Source organism: Phaenicophaeus curvirostris, chromosome 18, assembly GCF_032191515.1.
Source record: "Phaenicophaeus curvirostris isolate KB17595 chromosome 18, BPBGC_Pcur_1.0, whole genome shotgun sequence".
In the NCBI taxonomy this organism is placed as follows: domain Eukaryota; kingdom Metazoa; phylum Chordata; class Aves; order Cuculiformes; family Cuculidae; genus Phaenicophaeus; species Phaenicophaeus curvirostris.
In genome coordinates this window covers 14689210-14717070 of record NC_091409.1, presented here as the reverse complement: position 1 = coordinate 14717070, position 27861 = coordinate 14689210, and the positions used below count along the sequence as shown (strand labels likewise).

Genomic DNA, 27861 nt, shown 5'->3' with positions numbered 1-27861 from the left:
CTCTGCCAGGGGAGGTTTAGGCTGAACATTAGGAAAAATTTTTTCATGGAAAGGGTCATTGGGCACTGGAACAGGCTGCCCAGGGAGGGGGTTGAGTCACCTTCCCTGGAGGGGTTTAAGGCACGGGTGGACGAGGTGCTGAGGGACATGGTTTAGTATTTGATAGGGATGGTTGGACTCGATGATCCGGTGGGTCTTTTCCAACCTGGTGATTCTATGATTCTATGATTCTAATCTCACCTGAATCTGTCACCTGCTGATACTAGAAAGAACACAGACACCTTTGAATAGGAACAAGACTAATTTGCCACCCCTATTTTGATTGCAAGCCCCAGATTTGAGGATCGGTGGGGAAAAGCAACCACTTGACTATGAGCCTGGTCAGAGTTCGAACCGGCTGTGTATGTGTTTAGATTTTAGCTTGTTGTACTTGGTGATCAGATCCAGCTTGCTGTGCCCCAGAGTCAGTCTCTTCTCAGCCCCGTATGTGCTGTTCTTTTCCATCAGCACATCCTCGGGGAGTTTATCATAGCAAGGAACCACAGGCTTTTTATCTCGTTTTAGTAGGCCGTATGGGGATAGCAGGTCCAATTTTCCTTGTCTGGGATTCTGTCTTTTTTCCACTCCATAAAAAGTGGTGTCATTTTCTGCTGGTGGTTCCCTGGAGGTACCAGCAGGCTCTTTCTGCTTCGCGCTTATCCCATTGCTGCTGGCTCCCTCTGAAAGGGACTGCAACGTCTGCTCCTGACTTAGAGCCTTCTCATCCCCTCGCTGACTGGAGCCTGGGGCGGGGGAAAGTTCTGGCTGCAATGATGTCCACGCTGTCATGAGATTTGATTTGTGATACAAAGCTGGTGAGGACTTATTTGGAGGACTCTTGGGCAAGTCTGGTGGTTCTCCTTGCTGTTTAGGGCAAGAAGGCTTGAGAGATGTCTCTTCCTTCCCTTTCTTAGTACCAGAATCGGAGCTTGAATCTTGCTTTTCCTGGTGTACGTTGCAGTTGGAGTTTTTCAGAAAAGGAGACATTTTTATGCTTCTGATGCTTACATTGGAAAGGCTGCTGGAGGGGCTGGAGGTTTCAGCATCGTTCACCTGTGGAGGTTTTAAAAGGGAGTTGGCAACTTTTGAGGTATTCTGAGAAGAGGGGCGCATCCCGGGCTCTGGCACACAGAAGCTGGTCACTGCTCTGGACTCTGCATACAAGTACCGGAATTCCTTCTCAAACTCTTCGACAATTTGACCACGGAAGTGGGTCGCCAGGCTGGTGTGGACTTGGCTGCAAAGCCAGGTGAAACTGTGAAACAAGAATAAAAACCGCACATGTAACCTTAGTTCACTGAGTGTCCAAGATCCCTCGTGCCAATAAAACATCAAAGTGAGGTATTGCTGCCCAGTTTATGTCATTAAGGCTTTTTCTGAAGTATGGAAGTCTGAGAGAAGGGAATGGAGCTGGGGAAGGGTCTGGAGAACAGAGGTTGTGGGAGCGACTGAGGGCCCTGGGGCTGTTTAGCCTGGAGAAGAGGAGGCTGAGGGGAGACCTCATCGCTCTCTGCAGCTCCTGGAAGAGGTTGTGGGGAGGTGGGGGCTCTACTCCCAAGGAACAAGGGATGGGATGAGAGGAAGTGGCTTCAAGTTGTGCCAGGGGAGGTTTAGATTGGATATTAGGAAAAATTTCTCTACTTGAATGAGTTGTGAAGCCCTGGAACTGGCTGCCCAGGGCAGTGGTGGAGTCCCCATCCATGAAGGGCTTAAAAAACCCATGTGGATTTGGTACTTGGGGCCATGGTTTAGCAGGCATGGTGGGGTTGGACTGGATGATCTTTTCCAGCCTTAATGATTCTATGATTCTAAGGTCTCAACTTTGACAAGAGCAGGATGCAACCACAGAAACTACGGGAGAACATTTCAAATATTCTCAAGTAAATATCATTTCAGGAGAGCGGCACTATGCTTTGGGACCTTATCAATGTTTACTTCACCAGACAGCTTTTTTTGAACTTTTAGAAGGAAAAGCAGCTCTTGGCTTGTTCCTGAGCACCACACAGTTGTTATGGTTCATAATGTTGTTTTGAAGAAAGTTGTGTACTGACAATCAGCATACACCCCCCCCAAAGAACAACATGAAGTGAAAAGATCAATTCTCTTCTGCTTAACATCCAAACAGATAAATTAAATAAGAATGAAGAAGTAGTAAAAGAATGAAAATCCTTTGCAGGTGGCACAAAGAGTATTCAGAGATCCCATACGGGAGGCATAAAATAAATACATACAGCTTCACAGTGAGGCATGAGGAAAAACACAAAAATCAGCAGGGATGGCTAAATGACAGAAGCTATTAAGACCAGAAAGCCCATCTTTCAAATAAGATTGGGTCAGACATGATAAAAGCCATAAGAAATAATTTACAGCACTCTGAGTCGAGCACATGGTCCATGCATAGTAGGAACACTCAGATGATTCCTCTGCATCAGTGTTTATTGTACAGGAGCTCAGGAGGATCCCTGCCCTGAACCCATCTGTGTACAGAACATAAAGGAGGATCAGAGGAGGCCACGGAGATGATCCAAGGGCTGCAGCACCTCCCGTACAAGACAGGCTGAGAGAGTTGGGGTTCTTCAGCCTGGAGAAGAGAAGGCTGCAGGGAGACCTTAGAGCAGCTTCCAGTGCTGAAAGGGGCTCCAGGAAAGCTGGGGAGGGGCTCTGGATCAGGGAGTGCAGGGACAGGATGAAAGGGAACAGTTTTGAGCTGAAAGAGAGGAGATTGAGATGAGATCTTAAGAAGAGTTTGGTTTTTTTTTACTGTGAGGGTAGTGAAGCATTGGCACATGTTGCTCAGGGAGGTAGCGGAGGCCCTATCCTTGGAGGTGTTCCAGGCCAGGCTGGATGGGGCTTGGAGCAACTGGATCCAGTGGGAGGTGTCCCTGCCCATGGCAGGGGGTGCAACTGGATGGGCTCTAAGGTTCCTTCCAACCCAAACCATTCTAGGATTCTTGCCAGCCATGGCTGTTACTATCACCACAAACTAATAAAGGTCTTGTCCTCCATGAATGACATGGAAGAAATAGCCAGGGAATGATCATTCTTGGTCTCTCCTGGTATAAAAATGAGGCATCAAATGAAATTAAAATGTTATGAATCCGAATCAGACGAGAAGAGGCCCTTCGTTGCACAACACACCATAGAGGAGAGCTGCGGAGCTCGTCACCGCAGGCCACCACAGGTGCTAAAAGTTCACAGGAGTTGATGGAAGTGGTAAGGATTTTGCTGCCTTATTTTTTCCATAGAAAACTACCTCACACGGAGATCCCACATGAAGATCTGAATCCCCCTGGGGCACAAATTGCAGGAGGCTAGGAAAGGATGGCTGTAGGATAGACAGACTCCCTTCCCTGTCTTACTTTCAGCCCCTACTGGAGCAGGAATCCCCCAGGAACCCCTGCAGCCCAGCCTTTGGCCAGGAGATGGAGTTGCAGCATCACCTCCCCGGAGGTGGGAGACCTGCCTGTCCTCCCGCAGCATCCCCGCCTGCAGGTGGGAGACCTCCTAACACCCCATGCTTCCCAGTCCTTATTTGCTCACTTCCTACTTAATTATAAACTCTTTCTTGAGGTGACTCTCCACCCATTTAGATTTGAAACTTGCTCTTTAAAGTTCTTTCCTCTTGCTTGGGACATGGGTGCGTTAAATCCCAAGCCTCCTCCAACTTCACACCCACCTGGATTTACCTGCCCATGGCCAAACACTTATGTAGGTAGTTTTGTCTCCCTCTGTACTGAAGCCAGGTGCAGAACTTCTGTAATCCTATCAACTTTCTCCACTCATTTTCCAGTCTCAGTTCTCATGTTGGCTTCAACCCCAAATCTTGAGTTTCTTTCCCTACAACACAGCAAACAATGAGCTCCTTCCTCTCTGTGCCGGTGGCAGGACACATGCCGATACTTTGACCATCTTCCACTTTGAGCTGAGAAGATTCATTTCCTCTAGGGCAACTCAAACAGCCACGTCACTCCTTTTCAGGCTGACAACACCACCTCTCCTCCCTAGTCCGAGCCTGGCAAATGTTTACTCTAGTTTTCCTGTTCAAGATCCTGTTTAGCTCTACCCTTATTTGCCCTGAGGCTCCTCTCATCTGCTGCACTAGTAAATGTTTTCATATCCTTCACTCTGTTATATTAAATAGGTGCTCAAAGAAACACACTATTTCTTCTGGTGCCCAGAATAATATTGAATACCCAGATAGATAATTATATTTAGGATTTTAGCCTATTACTTTTCCTAGATATCTCAATAAGTGCTGTTTTCTCTTTGTTTTCGTTTAGAGGAAATGTAATGGTAAAAATGGAAAATATTAAATCAATAAACACGTAAGAGTTGATGGGTCTATACTAATTTGCCCACAGTTGGAGATAAAAGCAGTAAGCTTGGTTCCCATTTTTAGAAAACTTTCCAAACCCGTGCCTGATTCCTACCGATATACCAGAATGGGTTCAATTTGCCAAGAGTGTTTTGGAAAATAAGAAGGGCTTTTTAAAATCTGTCAAGGAAAATGTTAACATGGAGAACAACAGCATCCATTGTAGCCCCTGTTGATGGCTGGAGACGTAACTAGAGATTAAAAATGGATTTCAGGCAGATTTTGAGGAAGCATTTGAAAAGCAAAGAGTCTTTTGTTACAGCTGAAGTATTAAAAGATGCATCTGAGGACAGGCTGAGAGAGTTTGGGTTGTTCAGCCAGGAGAAGAGAAGGCTCCAGGGAGACCTTAGAGCAGCTTCCAGTGCTGAAAGGGGCTCCAGGAAAGCTGGGGAGGGGCTCTGAATCAGGGAGGACAGGGACAGGATGAAGGGGAACAGTTTTGAGCTGAAAGAGGGGAGACTGAGATGAGATCTTAGGAAGAAATGTTTTGCTGTGAGGGTGGGGAGGCCCTGGCCCAGGTTGATTGAGTGGTGAAGCACTGGAACCGGCTGCCCAGGGCAGTGGTGGAGTCTCCATCCCTGAAGGGCTTCATGTGGCCATGGCCCTTGGGGACAGGGTTTAGCAAGCACATTGGGGTTGAGCTGACGGCTGGACTAAATGAGCTTAGAGGTCTTTTCCAACCTTAATGATTCTGTGATTCTATGAGTCAATGCTCAGTCAGGATGACAGCAAAGAATGGGAAGTGAGTTACTTGCTTGGATGAAGGATAGCAGAGACATTTGGATCTATATTATAGAGCGCTGCAGCGCAGCCACTGGTCAATGGTAACATAAAAATTCACATTAATAAAAACGGAGATAGGATGAATCTCAGGGGTAAAATAAAATCCCCTAATACTACAAAGATGAGGATTTTATTTGTAGCCTTATCAGATTCTCCCTCTTCCCTGCTTAAAATAGGACAGGGAAGTCAAAGAGCATTTCAGGACACGGTTGTGGAAATTAAATCAGGGAAAGGATGGTAGAATCATAAGAAAATGGAAAAATGTGGGAACTTAGTGGCTCTATAAAGAAAGTTGGATTGTATCTTAACCTAGATGAAACCTGGCTGCTGCACAATGTGTTACAGAAGACAGAGCGAGGCTTTTAACCAGCATCTGAGATGTGTAGAAGGTCAACACAGTTTGAGATTGTCCACGTTACCTCAGGAAGAAAACCAAGGAAACTGTAATTCTGATGTAAGGACAGGATGGAAATCAACGACACTTTGGTAAGAAGTCAAAACTTATAAAGAACATCTGAACAAATTGAACTGTATTTAGAAAAGTGCATGATGGTGAACAACCAGATCAGACACAAGTGTTTATATACGTATGTAAATTTTACAAGCTTAAGGAACAGGTAGATGTGAAATACCTGAGCTGAAATGACAGCTCTGAGACAGAAGGCATCTCAAAAACTTACTGAGTAGAAAAAATCCAGGAACAGTCTAACTGCAAGGGCAGAAATCACGCAGAAGGGACAAAAAGAGGATGTGCTGCCAGGGCAGTGGTAAAACACAGTAAATAGAAGAGTCAAATGAGGCAAGTGATATATCAACAAATGAAAAACATTCCTGTTGGATTGAAATTTGGTGTAGTGTTTGATAGGAACGGTTGGACTCGATGATCCGGTGGGTCTCTTCCAACCTAGTTATTCTATGATTCTATGAAATTCCACTCCCAAAGAGGGAAAAACGTAATATTAGAGCTATCCTGTGAACACCCTGAGCAGAGCGCTGATGGCAAATGCGCCACGCGAAGGAAGCGCTGGGAGGCAAAGAGAGCAGAAAGCAGAGGAATAAAGGGAGATTCGGGTATAAGCAGATTGAACCATTACTGGGAGAGCGGCAGAAACTGTATTTTAGACACTATAAATGGCTGCTTTTTGGAGAAACCAACCAGAAAACCAACAAAAGGAGAAATAACATTACCAGTTCAGAAGGCTTCTTTGGAAAGGCCACTCGGCAAAAAAATAACTATGACGTACCTGTATCAAATGTTCTTTCAGGACCAAAATAATCCACAACAGGAATACTGAATTTAAAAGGGAAAGTGAGGAAAGCTATTAAAAAGGAATTTAAAACACTAACCAAAAAGGTTAAATGCTTGAGGTGGTTTGAAGATTGTTTAAAGATGCTATATTAGAGTCTCAGAAAAAATGTACCTTTCAAAATAAAGACATTTTAAAACATCCAAGAAGTCACCATAGTTAAAAGGCACATTAAAGGCAAATATTAAAGTAAGCAGCCTTCAAAAACTGGAAGTCAGCAATTTTCCAATTATTAACCAGGGAATAACCTATGATTTACAACTGAACATAGTAGCAGAGGACTGGAAAGTTGTAAATGTGAACCTTTTAAAGAGCTCCTGGAAAACTACAACCCAGCCAGTCCTGTTTCCATACTGAACAAGCTGGTAGAAATAAATAGAGAGTAAAATGATAGATGTATAAATAGCTGTAATCATAATGCTGAAGACTCAGCATGTTTTTGTGGAAGGGAACCGTACCTCAAAAGCCTCTTGCAGCTCTTTGAAGGAGGCAGCGAGCACGCAGATGAGTATGATCTGCTCGGTGCTGGATACTTGAATTTACAAAGAGATTTTGACATGGTTGTTCCACAAGGTGTCTCAGAAAAATTACATGATTGTGCAGTACAAAGAAAGGTCTTCCTGAGGAGTAACAGCTGATTAGACTTTCTAGCAGCCTTCCGGTATTGAAAGGGGATCCAGGAAAGCTGGGGAGAGGCTCTGGATCAGGGAGTGCAGGGACAGGATGAGGAGGAAGGGTTTTGAGCTGCAAGAGGGGAGATTGAAATGAGGTCTTAGGAAGAAATGTTTTCCTGCGAAGGTGGGGAGGCCCTGGCCCAGGTTGCCCAGAGCAGCGGTGGCTGCCCCATCCCTGGAGGTGTTCCAGGCCAGGTTGGATGGAGCTTTGAGCAACTGGATGCAGTGGGAGGTGTCCCTGCCCATGGCAGAGGTTGGAACTGGATGGGCTTTAAGGTCCCTTCCAACCTAAATCATTCTATGATTCTATGATTAACACTTAGAAAAGAGTTTCCAGGTGTCAGCGTTCCCAGGGACAGTTTAGGAAATGAGCACTTCAATGTTTAGCACTAGTCAAAAAGGGAAACAGTAGGGCAGGAACTGCCAGGATGGGGGCAGAGGAAAAGACAGAGGATGCTAAGGTATAGTGGCTGGGGATATCCTGACCACACAGATCTAGTCAATTAATCTCACAAAGGACAGGCATTATGATGAAAGGTCTGGAAGTTCATCTGCATGAGAAACGACTGAACAGCTAAGGATACTTCTGTTGGAGAAGAGATGATTCTTATGAGGGATTATAGTGGAGGACAAAATCATGGATGCAGTCAAGAAAGCAAATAGGAAAGAGTGATTTACTGTGCCCAGATTGTGGGAATTCTGGGGCATCAAATATAATTATCTTGCAGTAGGTCTAATGTAAATGCAACGGACCACTTCTTCACATGAAACATCAATTAAACTGCATAACCCATTGCCAGAGGCTATCATGGAGACCAGCCATGGTGGTGAGAATCCTCCTGTGGCAAACCAAACATATAGAAGCACATACAGCATATAATTGTGGAGATTTTGATACCTCTAATCCTTGCACATAAGATTGCTGAACTCAAAAACCTGCCACTGGGTAAGAACACTCTTATCCTCTTTCCTGTATCATCCTGAGACACCCCTGCATCTGCTCTGGATCTTTGGCTTTACTCAGTGACTATCATCATTCTTTGAATCACAGAATCACTAGGTTGGAAAAAGACCCACTGGACCACTTTGACTCTAGCTTTCCCATCTGCGAGGAGAGTAATCTAAATATCATCCATTCTAGGGACAGTACCAGGCTGCAGTACACCCAGCAGCAGACTTCACAATTTCCTCCTGTGTTTCTGACCACTGCTGAACGAATTCCACAAAAAGAGGCCATTTCTTCTAGTCCAGAACATCACGGGTGAACTGGGACAGCAGAGGATCACGTATGAGACCCTATTCAACTGAATAATTACCTTCCAGAACTCCAGAAGCTTCAGCAATACAGAAATCTATGCTCAGAGAGGACATCACAGACCCAAATCCCTGCCCCAGAACAACAGAGGGAGAAACTGACCCAAGAGAACAAAATCTGCATTTTAAGCAATACTGTCACTCTTGGCCACAGGGAAAGAAGTTGTTCCTCCAGCTGTGGAGTTCAATTGGTTAGACATGTGACCCATTTTAGCCATCCAGAAATGAGTGGTCTTGGTTATCTAACCCCCATCCCTTGCAGGCAAAGGAGTTGGATAGATATTTCCAAGCAGTGATTCACCTCATTGCTCCTAGGATGGTCAAAATGCCATCAGCCACTGCTCTCCACGTTGTTTATATAGATCTTCTCTGCTTAATGCTTTTCATCCGAGTACTTCTATTCTTCACTGCCAGAGCTTGATAAAGTGAGACCTCCACATTCAGAGATGAGGAAGTCAGAAGCAGAAGAGAAGGTGCTTGGAGCTACAGGAGGTTGTGGAGAGGAGGAAGCTGGGCTCTTCTCCCAAGTGACAGGGGACTGGATGAGAGGGAATGGCCTCAAGCTCCACCAGGGGAGATTTAGGCTGGACATTAGGAAAAAATATTTCACAGAAGGGGTCATTGGGCACTGGCAGAGGCTGCCCAGGGAGGGGGTTGGGTCACCTTCCCTGGAGGGGTTTAAGGCACGGGTGGACGAGGTGCTAAGGGACATGGTTTAGTGTTTGATAGGAATGGTTGGACTCGATGATCCAGCGGGTCTCTTCCAACCTGGTTATTCTATAATTCTATGATTCTATGATGTAGATGGAGGGTCCAGCATGTGCTGGCTGGGAGATGGAAGAGAGAGAAAGGGAGAGGGAGAGGAGTGTTCAAGGAGACCTGGTGGAAGGAGAATAAAATATTGCCAGGGCACCAAATTCACAGACGTAACAGAACAGTCTGTCCTGGGAGTTGCGTTGTTTGTGAAGGATAATGTGTGACAGCATGAAAATTCCTGTGGGAAAGATCTGTAGGTGGAAAATTCCGAGTCTAATAATGAAAACAACCTCTGATCGATGGTGGTCAACATTAACTGAGGTTACAGAGGTGCAAAATTAGGACAGGTAGTAATAGTGGGAGATTTCATCCACTCATTTACATACTAGGTTAATGCTTCACTGGGGTGAGCTGTGGAGAAAAACTTTTTGGAAGCAATAAATGATTACTTGCCAGAATTAACTAGTCTAAATTGTTTGACCCACAAGAAAAGATGCTATTCAGGATGTGGTCTGGAATGATGCATAGGAGGCGATTCCAGAGGTAGAAGTGGAAGAGCCCGTTTGTAAGAATGCTCACAATACAATTTTAACTCTGTAGGGGGTGACAGCAATCTAAATAAATGCAGCACGTGGACATTCGACTTCATGAAATGTAACTACGTGAAAATGCAGCAAAAAAGTCAAAAAGTCAAAAAAGTCAAAAAGAGGTGAAAAGGAGTGGGTTGCAGTTCTGGTCCCTGCATCTCAAGGACACAGTGAGGTAAGAGAGGGTGCAGAGAAGGGCAATCGAAATGACTGAGGGATACAGCAGCTGCCGTGTGAGGAGAGACTGAAAAGGCCAAGGTCTTCACTTTAAATAAGAAAAAGGCAGGAAGGGTAGATAAGATGAAAGCCTGGAAAATTGTGACAGCAATGCCTTAGCTGAAGGCAGGACAGCTGTTGTACCAATGTGCAGCAGCAAATCTAGGGGCAAGTCATGAATCATAGAATCACCAGGTTGGAAAGGACCCACTGGATCATTGAGTCCAACCATTCCAATCCATCACTAAACCATGTCCCTCAGCACCTCATCCACCTGTCCCTTAAACCCCTCCAGGGAAGGTGACTTGACCCCCTCCCTGGGCAGCCTCTGCCAGGGCCCAATGACCCTTTCTGTGAAAAATTTTTTTCTGATGTTCAACCTAAACCACCCCTGGTGGAGCTTGAGGCCATTCCCTCTCGTCCTGTCCCCTGTCACTTGGGAGAAGAGCCCAGCTCCCTCCTCTCCACAACCTCCTTTCAGGTAGTTGTAGAGAGCAATGAGGTCTCCCCTCAGCCTCCTCTTCTCCAGGCTAAACACCCCCAGCTCTCTCAGTTGCTCCTCATCAGGCCTGTTCTCCAGCCCCTTCACCAGCTTCGTTACTCTTCTCTGGACTCACTCCAGAGCCTCAACATCCATTCTTTAGAACAGACAATGAGTTAAGGTAAATTTATGGACAATAGGTACAGAAGGGAATAAGTAGGGTTGTGTGCAGCAGTGGTTCGTGCTGTGGGAGGACAAGAGGGATAGACCACAGGCACCAGTTTGGGCTGCTCTCCCTGAGCAGCATCAGCTGGGGACAGAATTGAGGCTCAGTGGAGCATCATTTGACCTAGCAGAACATTTGTTATGTTTGTGAGAAATGAAGCAGTGATACTCATGGATATGTTTTGGAGGTGCCAGTGTGGGCAGATAAGCACTTAATGCTGTCTGTAAGCTTGACAGCAAGGTAAGAGCAAGAGGATGGCTTAGAAGAAGCTAAAGCACCAAGATGAAACCTGATATTTATAAGGCAAAATTAAGTGGAAAACTAGCGTATCATTGTCACGGAGGCAAAACCATTCAAAGTTGCATCATTTAGTATTTTGATAATTAATATTTTCTCAGGGTCTGTAGTCTTTGTTGCCGTAGTTGCTACTTTTTCTTACCTGTATGTACCAGCAAGAACTTGGTCACAATCAATCAGGATGAACTTCTCCAGAACCTGGCCTGCAAATTTCTTGCCTGCTTTGCTGTAGTACGTGTCTCCACTCAGACATCTTATGCGCATGTTCTGAAAACAAAGGAAGCAGATTTGGTTCCCACAGGTGAAGTGCAGCAAGGGATTAAGTATTTCTTGGCCTCTACATTATTTTGTCACCCTGTCTGCTTCTATAAGATAAAAACGCCAGCAAACATTAACAAGTTGCACTTAGCTATGAAAAAAAGTTGGAGAAGCCTAAATGCCCACAAATAATTTCTGAATGTAAAACCATACAACTTCTTCCAGATTATTGATAACATTCAACTAACCACACTAGCTGATGGCTCTGCATTTAAACTAAATTTTGACCCATAACAACTACGCCGTCTCTAATCAATCGAGTGTGCTGGTCTGATTAAATGCAGCGTCAGGCTTCTTAAAACTGAAATATCATGGAATTCTAGAATGGATTGAGTTGGTAGGGACACTAAAGCCCAGTTCCAATCCTGCCATGGGCAGGGACACCTCCCACTGGATCAGGTTGCTCCAAACCCCATCCAATCTGGCCTGGAACCCCTCCAGGGATGGGGCAGCCACCACTGCTCTGGGCAACCTGGGCCAGGGGCTCTCCACCCTCACAGCAAAACATTTCTTCTGAAAATCTCATTGAAATCTTTCATCTTGCAGCTTAAAGCCGCTCCCCTTGTCCTATCCCTGCCTTCCCTGATCCAGAGCCCCTCCCCAGCTTTCCTGGAGCCCCTTTCAGCACCGGAAGATGCTCTAAGGTCTCTCTGGAGCCTTCTTTTCTCAAGGCTGAACAACTCCAACTCTCTCGGCCTGTCCTCATACAGAAGGTTCTCCAGCCCTTGGATCACCCCCGTGGCCTCCTCTGGACTCGCTCCAACAGCTCCATGTCCTCCCTGTGCTCAGGATTCCAGAACTGGACTCAGGGCTCCAGGTGGGTCTCCCCAGAGCAGAGCAGAGGTGCAGAATCTCCTCCCTCCCTGCTGGTCCCACGGCTGTGGATGCAGCCCAGGACATGGTTGGTTTCTGGGCTGCAATATCTCTTAATAAAAGATTTACAGAAATGTATGTCCACATTTTAAGAATTGCCTTTTATCAGTGTATTTTAAAATGATATTAAAATATCCAGCTGCCATACTCAAGTGAAACAGACTTGATCCTCATCTGTTTTAGAGACCACAAAGAACTTCTCTTGCCCACCTTCTGCCTGTAAAACCTGCTGACCAGTACACCTGTGACACAAGGCTCAGCATCCATCGGGAACCTTTGTTATGAGATTATGACATTATGATGTGAGATTTTTGCCAATAAATCAAAGTTATTTGCATCTCATCTTGGGGAGGCAGAAGAGGAGAACAGTCCCTGGAAAGAGTTAGTGGTCTGGTCTGTATGATACTGGGCCAAACAAAGCATCTCGCATGTAAACCACCATCCCTAGTGCTGCACAGGGCTGGCCTGCTTGGTCATCCTTGCTGCCCTCCAGGCCAGCTCCATGGCCACCTGCAGCGGTTTTGGCATGCCAGGAGCTACCACATGCTGTCATCACCTTTGGTGGCCCGATAGATCCCGTGTGGTGAGCTCATGTCTGCCCAGCACTGGTCCTGCAAACAGCAAAGACCTGTGGCGGGTGGCACAGGCTTCACCGACCGCTGGGGTTGCTTTGTCTCTTTTTGGAGGTGTTTGCTTCCCATGGCTGGTAGGTGCTCCTGGAAGGAGCACTGCAAGTTGCCTCCAGGGCTTTGTAGGAGCAGCGAATCTCCTCCAGACTGGGGTCCATCTGACCCAACCGTCTCTCTCACAGTAGAGACGAAGAGCAGGAAGAAGGCAATCATTTATGATGCTGCCCCCTAATCTTGCTCCTGACTGTTTTGCGCGCAGGGAAATTCCTGAGCCTCTTGTGGTTTGCCTTGGTGGGAATGTTCTGTGGACCTCTTCTCCAAGTACTTGTCCAGTCTTCTCTTGATTTCATGGAAACTTTTAGCAGGGCAGATCTAAAGCTTCACAGTCTTTGAACTTCAAGTCTCATTTGTTGCCTTGTTGCATCCCAGAACATGTCCTCATGCCTATGAGAAGGGGGAAACTTTTTCCCTGTAAGGACAGTAATCATAGAATCGTAGAATGGTTTAGATTGGAAGGGACCTTAACGATTACTCAGTTCCACCCCTGCCATGGGCAGGGACACCTACCACTGGATCCAGTTGCTCCAAGCCCCATCCAGCCTGGCCTGGAACACCTCCAGGGATGGGGCAGCCACCACTGCTCTGGGCAACCTGGGCCAGGGCCTCCCCACCCTCATGGTGAAGAATTTCTTCCCAATATCTCATCTAAATCTCCCCCCTTTCAAAAGTTACCCAGACAAGTTGTGCAGTCTCTGTGCTTGGAGATTTTCAAGACTTAAGGCCCTGAGCAGCTATATCTGACTCTGCTTTGAGGAAGAGGTTGGACTTGATGACTTCCTGAGGTCCCTGCCAACTTGCATCAACCTGTGATAGTTTGAAATGCCACCACAAGTTGCTGATATGGAGCTTGATACGCCGGATGCTTGGGGAGGTGTTCACCTCACCTTGTTGCCAATCAAAACAGGGATTCCTTTCTTCTAGTGCTGAGGTTTTAGTAATATTAGTTCTCACTGGGAGGAGCTCCCTCTCCCCTCCCTGATAAATTAAACCCACATCAAATAAGGGGTAACCCATAGATTTGTCCCCACAGTATTTCTTCACTCCATTTGTCCTTTCCAAGGCTGGGGGAGTTTCTGATATCTGGCTGGTTTTTTCTATCCTCTTCTTCCATCCTTGAATTTTCCAAACAAAATGAGAAGCCTGCAGTTTTGCAGGAGAGCCAGACGGTGAGGGATCACTTGATTTGGAGAGTAGTTTAGGCAGCAGTTTTAGTAGATGGCTCTTTGAAAACGTCCAACAATGAAGTCTTCTCCTGTGACCACCATGGAATTTGCTGATGTTCAGCAGCAGGATCTGACACCAGCAGGCTCCTACAATGGTCTTCCAAGGAAGATGCTGGAAGTGACATTTGCCCCAAATTCCCCATTAAACCCCAAATTGTCACCAATTATTCCAAATGGAGATTTACCATCACATCCTGTTGCAACTCAGAGCCAGGAATAAAACAGGTACACTCATCCCACTTCGAATATCAAGCATGTATGCTAATGTCCTGCTTGAGGTGCATCAACGTAAGAGCCTTTCACATTGGGACCTGCCAGTGAGTCACTGAACGGGGGAGGCAAGTGGTGATTATCCAGCCGAGCACAAGATGTGACATCAGGTCTCACAAAGAGACATCACCATGGATGTAAACTCATTCTAATTTTAATTAAAAACAATGGCCAGGCTCTTGGATAAGAAACAAATAAAATAAATTTTGGAGAGATGGAATTTATCTGGATCCACCAAGTGACTTCAGTGCTGCCGTTGTTTATGAAAGCAAACATGCTCCAGTGTGAAGGCCAGGTTGGACCAGGCTTTGAGCAACCTGATCCCGTGGGCGGTGACCCTTCCCAGGGCAGAGGGGTTGGAAGTGGATGGGCTTTGAGGTGCCTTCCAACCCAAACCGTTTCATGATTCTGTGAAGACATTTTCCCTAGCAGTTGCCATCTCAAGAGGTAGGATGAAATGGGTCCAGCTTGTGAAAGGCAAGAAAGGACAGAGCAGCATCACCAAAGGGGAAGGAGCAAGCCTCTCTATACCAACCTTTGTGTAGACAGGTTAAAAATGAGGGGAAATTAAGACATTTGTAACTGCGTCTATTTTGAATGCTGTGAACATTATTTTTGCATTTTCCCTAGCCTTTTTTTTTTAGTTAAGAATGGTTTTGAGGTACTGGATAACTCCCCAGCCTTGGTGGAAACCAAGATGAAGGGAAAACCTATGAAACTGGTGGCTGGAAGAGAATCAGCCCTCCAGGGAATCCTATGTGCCCTGTGAAGGAGCACAGCCAGGACTGCTGGCCCTGTGGGACTATAAAACAGCTATGAAGCCCCAGCTTCTATTGATAGGTGGTAGTCAGAAAGGGGACACTGGGAACAGAATCTTATCCCACATAATAAGTGATAGGATGCAAGGAAATGGCCTGAAGTTGTGCCAGAGAAGGTTTAGGCTGGATATTAGGAAAAAATTCTTCACCAAAAGAGTGGTGAAGTGCTGGAACTGCCTGCCCAGGGCAGTGGTGGAGTCTCCAACTCTGGAGGTGTTGAAAAACCCTGTGGCCGTGGCACTTGGGGACAGGGTTTAGCAGGCATGGTGGGGTTGGGTCGGTGGTTGGACTGGAGGAGCTTAGGGGTCTTTTCCAACCTCGATGATTCCGTGATTCTATTCTATGAATCTAAAGTGAGCTCTGAGATCTGAACTATGAGCAGTTTAAGTCTTGCAATTCTATGTCCTTCCTGGAGCAGAGGCTGAGAGGGGATGAGGAAAGGAGATGAGACAGGTCCACACAAATGTAACCTTTCTCCATCTGCCCCCCTGCCCCAGCCCAGCAGCGTTCAGGAATCCACTGCATCTTATTGGTGTTGACTTCACACTTCTTGTGTGTAAAACTGAAATGAAAGCCACCAAACACAGACATATGGAAGTAGAAGGCTCCTCCATTCCTTCTCCCGTGCTTCCAGACAGATTTCAATTTCCTAAACCAAGAGGTCTCTTAGCCTGGGACAGTGGGAGAAGGGATAGGTTCTAGGGACCAGGTAGAAGGAACTGAACAAAGAATACCTGGCTTTTATCAATTCTAAGACCTGTTTATCATATCCACAGTGTAATTGAAAACTTACTGGGAAGTTGTCCTGAGTAAGAGCCATTTTATTGCACATTTCCACAAAATGCTTCAAGTACTCTTCGTCCAGGATCAGGTAAACAGGGACGTGCCGTCTGCTTGAGGCCTCCAGCAGGTCACACAGGATTTCCATGTCTGTAAACAGATCCATCACAATTGCTATCACCTAGCCAGGAGAAAAGAGGTGAGAGAAAAACAAGAGATTGTTGAAATCTCATGCCCAAGTGAATTGTGCTTTAAACAGTGAATTAATCCTCGATCCTCTGGAATTACTATCTGTGGCCACATGAGTGGAGATGAAGACATTCCCCATCCAGCTACCTCTGTCATTCACAGAAAGAAATAGCTGAATGGGTAATATATGTGCACAGACCGTGAATATTATCGGTATAACAAGTATGTACTGCCTTAAGCAACTATGCCAGAAACAGCCCATGAACAGAAGAGCTGAGACCGAGCAAAACCATTATCCAATTGGTACAAGTGACTCTGTAGATGACTAGCACGTTAATCACAGAATCATAGAATCATTAAGGTTGGAAAAGACCTCTAAGCTCATTCAGCCCAACCCCAACGTGCCTACAAACCATGTCCCCAAGTGCCACAGCCACATGGTTTTCGGAGCCCTCCAGGGATGGAGACTCCACCACTGCCCTGGGCAGCCAGTTCCAGAGCTTCACCACTCTGTCAATAAAGAATTTTTTCCAAATATCCAATCCAAGTGTCCCTGGTACAACTTGAGGCTGTTTCCTCTCATCCTATCCCTTGCAACTTGAGAGCAGAGCCCAGTACCCACCTCATAGATTCGCCAGGTTGGAAAAGACCTCTTGAATCATCGAGTCCAACCATTCATATCTGCCCTCACAACCTCCTTTCCAGGAGCTGCAGAGAGTGATGAGGTCTCCCCTCAGCCTCCTCTTCTCCAGGCTAAACAACCCCAGGGCCCTCAGCTGCTCCCACAACCTCTGTTCTCCAGACCCTTCTCCAGCTCTGCTCCCTTCTCCAGACGCGCTCCAGCCCCTCCATTTCTTTCTTGGAGTGAGGGGCCCAAAACTGAACCCAGGATTCGAGATGTGGCCTCACCAGCACCGAGCGCAGGGGGACGATCCCTTCCCTGCTCCTGCTGGCCACCCCATGGCTGATCTGAGCCAGGAGGCTGGTGGCCTCCTTGCCCACCCGGGCCACTGCTGGCTCATGTTCAGCCAGCTGTTAATATAATGAAGTGCGATTGTTTTCAGGAAGGACACACTGCCAGGTAAGGGAGAAGGTATCTTGATCAAGTATGTACACGTCCTTCTTCCAAGGTCACATCCTAGGGATGACTAGACAAAATCATAGAATAATGTGCGTGGGAAGGATCCCTTCCCTTTCCCTGCTGGCAGCACCCGTGATGCATTATGTAATGTAAGAGTAGGAAGAAGGAATAACAGTATTGAAAAAAATCATTCAAGAAAATCTCTCTCAACCAACTGAAGATTTGCCAGGTAAGGTCTCCAAAGGAGGAGTTTTAAAAAGGAACAGAATTTTGAAATGAATTGCCAGTTCTTTAAAGAATGAGACTGAAGAAGGCACCTCAGACCACTGTGGAGATGGGAAGGGAGGCAGGAGAACACCTTGGCTAAATGAACTCTCCAAAAATGAAGGAAAAGACAGAAAGTGAAACGTAGGTCTTGACAAGTACCTACAACAAGTGAGTTGTCCGAGAACTAGAAAATTCAAAGTACAATATAACCTGCAGCTAGAACAATGGATGAAAGGAAATTAACCATAAATAGATGAATATGTGACTGGAGAAAATGCTTCACTGTTCCTCACAGAGTGAGGTTGTCAGCAGGCAACATCAAGGCAGCCACTAATCAGGATCAGGAAGGGACTGCTGGGATCCATCTGTTGGGCATCACCATTAGTGACAGGAATCAGGGGAACTCTTGGAGAAGGAAGAAACAGGCAGGAGGGGACTTGGTGAGCTGATGATCTGTCAGGCTTCACACAATTCACTCAGGGGGCTTGCGGAGCAATCCGGTGACTTAGACCTTGCATAGTTAACACTGAGAACCCATGAAAGATGGCAACACACTGGGGGACTGAAAAAGGTTTACCAAGAAGCCTGCTTCATTTTGAAAGCCAAGAAAACAATGGAACTTCTGACTGAGTACTTAGTCCCAGTCTTGACCACGCCTTAGCTGTAAATGAGGTAACTGCTTGGTACTCGTAAGTTGTGCACATAACTCTGAGTTTGAATTCCTGTGCTTGGCGTAGGATGCCCAAATAAAGACAACCCAAAAAGCATCATGCACCCCAGGAGGAAGTAGGAATCCTGTTTCCAAACACCTTCTCTGCCTGTGTTCAGGTGTGGCCATAGACACAGTTCTCCATAGTCCAATGGTCTATGGAGTAGACTACGCAGGGAGATTTTTCTAGCATTTCTGCTGCGCTGCTCCTCTTCAAACAGAGATAAATGCAGATGGCAGCAGTTGACTTTTACGTGTCCAATGGTTCAAGCTTTAAGCAGGAACAAGCTGAATTGCATTAGTGGGTCTGACCTGGAATACCTTCAGAAAAGAGCAGAGGAACTCTAAGTATCGCTGTCCTTGGATGTAGGGACAGGCTCATGTCTCTGCTGGCTCCAGTTTTCATTAATAAACTGCTCTGTTTTCATTAATAAACTGCCTCTTTCCAGGCTCATACTCATGGCTTCAGATTCTGATTCTGAAGGGCACTTCTTTCGTAACCCTCATCAGTGCTGCCTTCCTAGAAGCCTTCTGAGGCTCTGGCAAACCCTTCTCTTCTCCTGAAACAGACCCATCTAGTGCGAACAGCAGAATAGGCCCTGGAAGAATTCTGAAAGCATAGAATGAAAGGGTCCTCAGCTTCCCAAATTAATGTTGTTGCTGCACTATCAGCATTAGGTACTGCTGAAACCCACACAGAAAAGCAGGACTTCACAGTGTCCTTATGCATCAGCCTTCAACAAAAGACCAAAGGCAAGCTATCCAAATGACTCTGATGGGCCACCCTTCTAATGATGAAGCACCAAGAAAAAAGCTACAGCCCAAACTTTTTGTGTGGCCACAAGCAAGCGCTTCTAAGCCACACAAGTCTCACAATATTCTAGCTCATCACAAGATTAGGTCTGAGGCAGGCTTGGTGCTTGACGCAATCTCAAAGTGGCTTAGGACTTCAATATCAAAGAATCATGGAATGGTTTGGGTCAGAAGGGACCTCAAAGCCCATCTAGTCCCACCCCGGCCATGGGCAGGGACACCTTCCACTGGATCCGGTTGCTCCAAGCCCCATCCAACCTGTCCTGGAACCCCTCCAGGGATGGGGCAGCCACCACTGCTCTGGGCAACCTGGGCCAGGGCCTCCCCACCCTCACAGCAAAACATTTCTTCCTGAGATCTCATTGAAGTCTTCCCTCCCACAGCTGAAAACACTTCCTCCTCCTCCTCTCCCTGCACACCCAGATCCAGAGCCCCTCCCCAGCTTTCCTGGAGCCCCTTTCAGTCTTAGAGACATAGAATCATAGAATCACTAGGTTGGAAAAGACCCACTGAATCACTTCCAACCTAGTCTATGATTCTATGATTCTTGGGATACAGAAATCTATGAGTTTTGGAAGCTGCTCTAAGGTGTCTCCACAGCCTTCTCTTCTCCAGGCTGAACAACCCCAACTCTCTCAGCCTATCCTCATATGGGAGGTTCTCCAACTTTGGGATCATCTCCATGGCCTCCTCTGGACTTGCTCCAACAGCTCCATGTCCTTTGTGTGCTCAGGACTCCAGAACTGGACTGAGGGCTCCAGGTGGGTCTCACCAGAGCAGAGCAGAGGGGCAGAATCCCCCTCCCTCCCTGCTGGTCCCACTGCTTTGGATGCAGCCCAGGACATGGTTGGTTTCTGGGCTGCGAGTGCACGTTGCTGGATCATGTGGAGCCTCTCATACCCCAGCTCCCCAAATCCTTCTCTGCAGAGCTGCTCTCAATCCATTCTCCACCCAGCCTGTGTTGTTTGCCCTTGCCCAGACCCAGGTGCAGGACTTGCCCTTGGCCTTGTTGACCTCCACGAGGCTTGCACAGCCTCCCCTCTCCAGCCTGTCCAGGTCCCTCTGGATTCCATCTCTTCCCTAAAATATGATGACGGAGTCAAAAGAGACCAGCACTCCTTTGTCCCTAGACAAACTCTCTGACCTCAGAGGCACTGCTTGTACATAGAGTGCACAGGAGGTTCACACCACCTTGTCCTCCTCTCCCAGTGCTCCCAGGGTCTGCTCGAGTTTGGGGTTGAGCTTGCCCCAAGCTGGCCGTGCCAGGCTGCCGCGCTCACCCGGACAGATGGGGCTGAGCCGGCAGTGGCACGGCTGCCCGCGGAGCCTGGCGCCCCGGGGAGGATGCAGCGGCTGCCAGGCAGACCCCCATCTCCTGGTAGCAGCGAGGCAGGGCTCTGGCACCGATGCAGGAGCAAGCGCCCCGGGGAACAGCAGGACTCCAGCTTGTGCAAGCTGGGTGGAGCCCTGCGTGATAGTCAGACTCATGTTTTCCGAAGCGGGTCTTCACTTGGCATCAGGAGACGGAACGGGCTGTGGCTCCGTTCACAGCCTCCTCACATGCCATCAGGAGGGATTTGGATATGGTTGCCCTTGGGGGTGCTGGCAAGCACCTGCTGCTAATCATAGAATCATAGCATAGAATCATAGAATCATGAGGTTGGAAAAGACCCACAGGATCATCGAGTCCAACCATTCCTATCAATCACTAAACCATGTCCCTCAGCACCTGGGGCAGAGTGGTGTGAACCAACCAGAAATACCAACTGTCCTGTTCCTATTGTCTTATACAGGGATTTTCATAGAATCATAGAATCACCAGGTTGGAAAAGACCCACCACATCATTGAGTCCAACCATTCCCATCAATCACTAACCCATGTCCCTCAGCACCTCGTCCACCCGTCCCTTAAACCCCCTCAGGGATGGTGACTCAACCCCCTCCCTGGGCAGCCTCTGCCAGTGCCCAATGACCCCTTCCATGAAAAATTTTTTCCTGATGTCCAGCCTGACCCTCCCCTGGTGGAGCTTGAGGCCATTCCCTCTCGTCCTGTCCCCTGTCACTTGGGAGAAGAGCCCAGCTCCCTCCTCTCCACAACCTCCTTTCAGGCAGTTATAGAGAGCAATGAGGTCTCCCCTCAGCGTCCTCTTCTCCAGGATAAACACCCCCAGCTCTCTCAGCCGTTCCTCATCAGGCCTGTTCTCCAGCCCCTTCACCAGCTTCGTTGCTCTTCTCTGGACTCGCTCCAGAGCCTCAACATCCTTCTTGTGGTGAGGGGCCCAGACCTGAACACAGGATTTGAGGAGCGGTCTCCCCAGTGCCGAGTCCAGAGGGAGAAGAACCTCCCTGGCCCTGCTGGCCACGCCGTTTCTGGTCCAAGCCAAGATGCCATTGGCCTTCTTGGCAATGTCAGGCAAGAAGGTTGCAGCCCCACATGCACTGGGATTCACAGGAGGAGAAGAGGCTGTGCCCTGACACAGTCTAAAATCATGGAGAAGCAGGAGCCCACAGTGTGGCTGCTCATTCTAAGCATGGGTGTGACAGGAGAGCACTAAGAGCCACTCAGATCACCTTGGTGAACAAAGCAGAAAGCTGTTATAATAACATCAGCTCAACCCCAAAGCCAAGAAGCTCTCAGGGAAAACAACCCTGCAAGTCTTCCCCTTGAAGCTTCCCGAGAATATATTGAGACAAAAGTGAGGTCTAAAGCCTTGATGATAATTCCAAGAGTTCTAAAAAGCAGTGGAAGTTAGGCACCTAAAGACCATCTCCATTTCAGGTTCCTGAAAACTCCTATCTCACATTAAATGACCTTGGATATTTCTGTCAATCTGGCCTTACAAAGCTAAGCAACATCTCTCCAGTGCCTCCAGCCCCTCAGTTTCAGTGGTGGGAGCTGCGAGGCTGGGGCTGGCTCAGAGCATCCCTGTTCCTCACCAAGCTGATCATAGAATGGATTGAGTTGGGAGGGGCATTAAAGCCCATCCAGTCCCACCCCTGCCATGGGCAGGGACACCTCCCACTGGATCAGGGGCTCCAAGCCCCATCCAGCCTGGCCTGGAACACCTCCAGGGATGGGGCAGCCACCCCTGCTCTGGGCAACCTGGGCCAGGACCTCCCAGCCTGGGCAGGTCAGGACGTTTCAAAGCCACTGCTGCCCCCCAGGCACTAGAAAATTCACACCTCGGCATTGCAGGGTTAAACCCTGACATTTCTAACTCCACTTCTGGCTACTCACAATTCAGCAATGACTGCAGTCATCGCTTTGGGAATGACAGACAGCACCTACCGGCACCCCATGGGGCTGCCATCTGTCTGGTTCCCAACCAGCACAGCTGGTTTTACTGGTATTTGCCAATAGCAGCGTGGGTTTTGTCATTCCCGTGGTGCTGCCACTTGAAGCGATACATCCCTTCTCTGGGAGAGCAGCAGGGACCCTTCCACCATCGTGCGGAAATGCAGACGCACAGCCAGCGTCAGAGTTGTACAAGAGGGATAAAAGAAGGAGCGTGGACCTTTCAAAATAGGTTAGACCTCATCCAGCACAAGTAAAATTGTAATAGTATTGTCAAACCAGGCTAAGGCGTGGCTGTGCCGCATCTTCTAATGTCTGCGAAGGGAAAAGCTCAAATCTGAAAATACATCTTCAAAGGCAGCGGGTTTCTGCGAAGCAGAAAGACAAACCGCACCAGCAAAAGGTACCAATAAAACCAATGCCCTTTTTGCTGATTTGTCAGTACAAATAACGCTGTTGCCACGTCTGCCAGCTGCTGTGTGCATGGCTCTGTGGGAGAAACCAGCAAACAACATTTGAAGACGTGCATCTTCCTGCCTACGGAACCCAGGAGAAGCATTCAAGGCTCGTAACGATAGGACTAGAGGCAATGGGTATAAACTGGAGAGGGGTAGATTTAGACTAGACATAAGGAGGAATTTCTTCACCATGAGAGTGGGGAGGCACTGGAACAGGTAGCCCAGGGAAGTTGTGGCTTCTCCATCCTTGAAGATGTGTTCAAGGCCAGGTTGGATGGTCCTTGGGTAACCTGATCTAGTGGGATGTCCCTGCCCATGGCACAGGGTGGGACTGGATGATCTTTAAGGTCCCTTCCAAGCCAAACTGTTGTACGATTCTATGATCTCAACATTTTCCCCACATCACACCAGCACTGTATCCCCTTCTCAGTTAGCTGGAAACACGTGGGAGGAGGGGACACTCCTAAGGACGGCGTGGGATGAGAGCTTGAAGTCTAGTGAGGAAAAGGTCTCAGGTGAAGAAACAGCAACTGGAAAGCAAAAAAGCAAGCAGTTCTCCACACTGTTCCTGTCGGCACTTCAAGCACAAGATGTTTTCACCTCCGGTTGCTCTTTTGTCGTTAAAAGACAAACAGGTAACATCCTTTTGGATGGTTTGATGAACAAAATGACTCATAGACTACTTAGAGGTGTGTAAGTAGAGTCGTGAATGGGCTGGAAGTGCTATCAACCATAGAGTTAATCACGGGAAGCATTGGCCAGAGCTGCTAACCTAGAAGCCAATAAAACACCAGGAATAAACTCATAAGATTGTTGAAAGCTCATTCTCCTGTTTCATGCAACAGTCGATACCACTGTGTGAAAATCCCCAGCTTTAACATAAAGGCCTGAAGATGGTCAGTGCTTTTTCAAGCCAAGCAGTAAAACGCTCAAAATGTACTTAAAGTTCAATGAAGCGCCTTCTGCCTGGGCAACCTCCCTGCAGCAGCAAAGATGTTCCTGTGAACTGACAAAGCAGCAAGGTATTTTTCGTGTGGATTAAAGGATCATAATATCATCAGAGATCCGGGACACGTGCGAAGTGACAAGGGGACGTTTCTTGGTTGTCATTCACTTTGTGTGCTCTACCATGACTACGTCTTAATCCCCGCTACTGAAAACGGTGCAGTAAGTGTCATGGGACTTTGCAGATCATTTAAGATATCATAAATCATCTGCCTGCAAGGACAAACAAAGCTTTTGTCACTTACTTCCTGGACCAAACTTCCCTTCTTTGTCTACAAAGGTGCAACAGAAGTTCAGGCATTAAGCAACAGCTGCTTATGACTGGGCAGCAGCTTATGTGGCCAAACGGTCTTCTTTTGGATAAAACATGACTATTTACCCCATATCACCCCCAAATTCCAATGATACATGGGTTTTTTGATGATGTTATGATGCTGCACAGCAATCTGAGCTGCTGCACGGCCCCACTTTCATCTGCTGGGGACAACGTTAAGTACATTCAACTCTGCAGGTGGTGATAGAAGAGAATCATACAACCACAGAATGGTTCTATGTGCTGGAGGGGACCTCAGAGCCCATCCAGTCCCACCTCTGCCCTGGGCAGGGACACCTCCCACTGGATCCAGTTGCTCCAAGCCTCATCCAACGTGTCCTGGAACCCCTCCGGGGATGGGGCAGCCACCACTGCTCTGGGCAACCTGGGCCAGGGCCTCCCCACCCTCACAGCAAAACATTTCTCCCTAAGATCTCATTGAAGTCTCCCCTTGTTCAGTTTAAAACCTCTCCCCTTCGTCCTGTCCCTGCACTCTCTGATCCAGAGCCCCTCCCCATCTTTCCTGGAGCCCCTTTCAGCACTGGAAACTGCTCTCAGGTCTCTCTACAGCCTTCTCATCTCCAGGCTGAACAACCTCAACTCTCTCAGCCTGTCCTCATATGGGATGTTCTCCAGCCTTTGGATCATCCCTGTGGTCTCCTCTGGACTCGCTCCAACTGATCCATAATGCTTTATCTCATTCTGCCTGGACACAGCTTGTGATTTCTGCACTGGGCAGCAGTGAATTTGAGGAGTGACTGTAAAGTTAAATAAGAAACTACTGGAGCGATAAGAGAAATTGCGAGAAGCTGGCTGGGTAAAATTGAACTTTGTACTAAGAGTTTCCGCAGTGTCGCCAGGCTATTGCAATGAAATACTACAAAAGAAAATTAACGTGGAACAGAAGAAAAGAACCATAATGAGGACAAAGACAATAAAAGCTGGAAAGATGTCTGAGATAGGCTTGTCCAAGGTGTCTGAGATACGCTTGTCCAAGCTGCTGCTTGGACTGTACACAGTGCAGTGGCAAAAGAAAGAGGAAGAAGGAGCACAATTTAATGAGTAAATTCACACCAGGATTGTGCTTGCCAGGCAGGTATTGTAGTCATCAGGATTTTATTACGTCTGAGGGCTGGCAATCAACAGAAACTGGGCAGAACGGGCTGATCTCACTCATCCTCAGACACATCAAGACTAGAAGATACGATGATGTATTCTAACCTACTTCCAACCACAGGCAGGGATTTTCAGCCCCACAAGTCTACTCAGGTCCTGTGTTCTCCCAGGCAGGCCACCACCGGTAACCTCTTGTCCTGCGATGGCTGGAGGTTGGGAGAAGCCCTCACTGTGTAGGGTCTCTGGCAGAGGAGGTGGAGGACAGCACAGCTTTCACGCCACATGCCCTGCTGCTCATAGGCTTCAGGCTTCGTTACTTTTTTTTTGGTGCTCTGCAGAGCCACAGCTACAGCCGCAGAGTGCCTTAAAGGCATGGCATGAAATCCCAGGCAGAAAGAAATGACAGGAGAGGAAAGGAGCAGGAACAGTTACAGATTTGCTGGGGGAAAAAAAGCAATGACATCATGCCAGACATCTAGAGAGTGGCAACAGCTTGGAGCGCGTGGGGCACAGCTGTGGGACCAGCCACCAGGACACCGGTGTGGCGGCACCAGACCCAACTGAGGGGATGAAGCTCTGTACGTACCGTCCGTGCCCGGCTGATCAGGGACCGGAGCAAGTCCTTAATGCTGTTAGCTTTGTTTCTTTGGAAAATCACAGTGGCTTGAGTCTGGCCGGACACTGCGAGGAGCGGTGACGCCGGCCACCCCAGCTCCAGCTCTGGAGGGTGCACGTCAGACATGAGCGGAAAGTAGGTGCCAGAGGTTAGTTCGGAGTTGAGGGAGGATTTGTCTCCAGTGTCCGCATCGCCAGGGTCAGCCTCTTGGTCTTCTGTTGTATTGGGATCTGGAAAGCTTTGGTTTCTCTGATGGCTTATATATTCCATGTCCAGGGTGGAAAGAAAAGGCAGCTCCCGTTCCTCGGTGATGGCGCTCATGTAGCCGCGTTCCCCCTGCTCAAGAAAGGCGTCGACGGCAAGCCTGGCTGTTTCACTGTGCTGGAGCACCAGCTGGGTGGGCTCCCTCCACCACGGCTTCTTCAGCCGCTCCAGGCGGGTCTTCAGTGGCCCAGCCACCCCTTGCTGGCTCCCAAAGCCGCGATGGAACTGGGGTCTCACCTCCACTGCTAGTAAGTTGAGCATGACTGGAGTTGTTGAGGCCAGCAAGTGCCTCTCCATCTGGATAAGTCCTCTGTGCGACTCCAGGTCTTTTCTGGCCCTCTTGCACTCCTGGGCTCCTCCCAACAGGTTCCTTCAGGACTCAGCATAAGCTCCACTCCTGCTCAGGAGTTAATCACCAGGTACAGCCTCCCACTCCGAGGGAGGAGCTGCTTTTCCTGGCTCCCTCACACACCCCATACTGGGTGCTCAGAGTGCCCTTTTACAAGAGGAGAGCCATCAGCTCTTCAAGCTGCTCCTTCCCTTTCCCTGTAACTGATTTAGGTACTGCCCTCCCCTTGCTGAATGAGAGGTCCCCACCCTTGGCCAAGCAGGCTCTAACCTGTTTTGTCCCTCATTGTGCTCACAGTGGAAATGCAGATGCTGAAACTTGTTCCTGCATGAAATTTGCTCCAAATCAAACATGCTGCTCGATGTCAGATATAACGAAATACAAATATCCCAAGCGGGTAATCAGACTCCGCCAGTTATTCACCCCTGAACCACAGCTAACACTCCTGGTTACTGCTCCTTGGGAGCTCGGGCTCTGCTATGTGGACATCCAACACAGAAGCCAAAACACCATCTTTTTGGATATCATAGAATCACGGAAAGGTTTGGGATGGAAGGGACCTCAAAGCCCACCCAGTTCCACCCCTGCCATGGGCAGGGACACCTCCCACTGGATCCAGTTGCTCCAAGCCCCATCCAAGCTGGCCTGGAACACCTCCAGGGATGGGACAGCCACCAACTGCTCTGGGCAACCTGGGCCAGGGCCTCACGCACGGTCCACACACTCTATAGTCTGTGATCAGTTAACTCCAGCTTCCCCAAAGCATCATGGAGGTTTCTTTGGAGAAACAATACAGGCAGATATCAATATGCGATTTAAAACGCTGTGTTAGGAAAGCACCACCCAGAACACAATACAGCACATGAAGAACTATGCCAAGAGGCCCCAAATCTCCCCACCCCATTCAGCTCCATCAGCCTGGAGCTACCAGACTCCACAGAGACTAACCAGAGAATGAAGAACTGGCTGGATAGCTGATCTAATCAGCGAGGCTTTTATCTGCAAGTCACAAACCCCCTGTAGATTATGTTCATCTGGGCTAAATTAAGCTGTCTAAAAGCTCAACGTGCTCTCTAATAATCACCAGGCTAGAGTCAATGGAGAGAGACAGCCATGCCCAAGTGTGACCCAGCACATTCAGGCAGTAAGTTCTAAGCCAGCCGGGATGAATCATGACTAAACAGCTTATCTGAGAGAGCTGGAGTTGTTCAGCCTGGAGAGGAGAAGGCTGCAGGGAGACCTCAGAGCAGCTTCCAGTGCTGAAAGGGGCTCCAGGAAAGCTGGGGAGGAACTTTGGATCAGAGAGTGCAGGGATAGGACAAAGGTAGTGGTTTTAAGCTGCAAAAGGGGAGATTGAAAT

The 27861-nt window shown here is 48.0% G+C and overlaps 1 protein-coding gene across 1 annotated transcript; it reads right to left on the bottom strand.

Moving 5' to 3' along the window:
• Positions 1–236: 236 nt before the first annotated feature.
• On the bottom strand, positions 237–26600 carry FAM83C (family with sequence similarity 83 member C). The gene is made up of 4 exons (XM_069871754.1): positions 25859–26600; positions 16040–16207; positions 11198–11322; positions 237–1294 (listed from the first exon to the last, which is right to left on the bottom strand). The coding sequence occupies exons 1-4, from the start codon at positions 26447–26449 to the stop codon at positions 382–384; spliced, it is 1797 nt and encodes a 598-aa protein (XP_069727855.1). The 5' UTR covers positions 26450–26600; the 3' UTR covers positions 237–381.
• Between the last annotated feature and the right edge of the window lie 1261 nt (positions 26601–27861).

Excerpts from the sequence above, each read along its gene's own strand:
- FAM83C (XM_069871754.1), bottom strand. The coding sequence starts at position 26,449 with ATGGAGAGGCACTTGCTGGCCTCAACAACTCCAGTCATGCTCAACTTA. Across the intron at positions 16,208-25,858 it reads TGATCAGCCGGGCACGGACG|GTGATAGCAATTGTGATGGA; the intron begins GTACGTACAGAG and ends TCTCCTGGCTAG. Across the intron at positions 11,323-16,039 it reads TTACTCAGGACAACTTCCCA|AACATGCGCATAAGATGTCT; the intron begins GTAAGTTTTCAA and ends CTTTGTTTTCAG.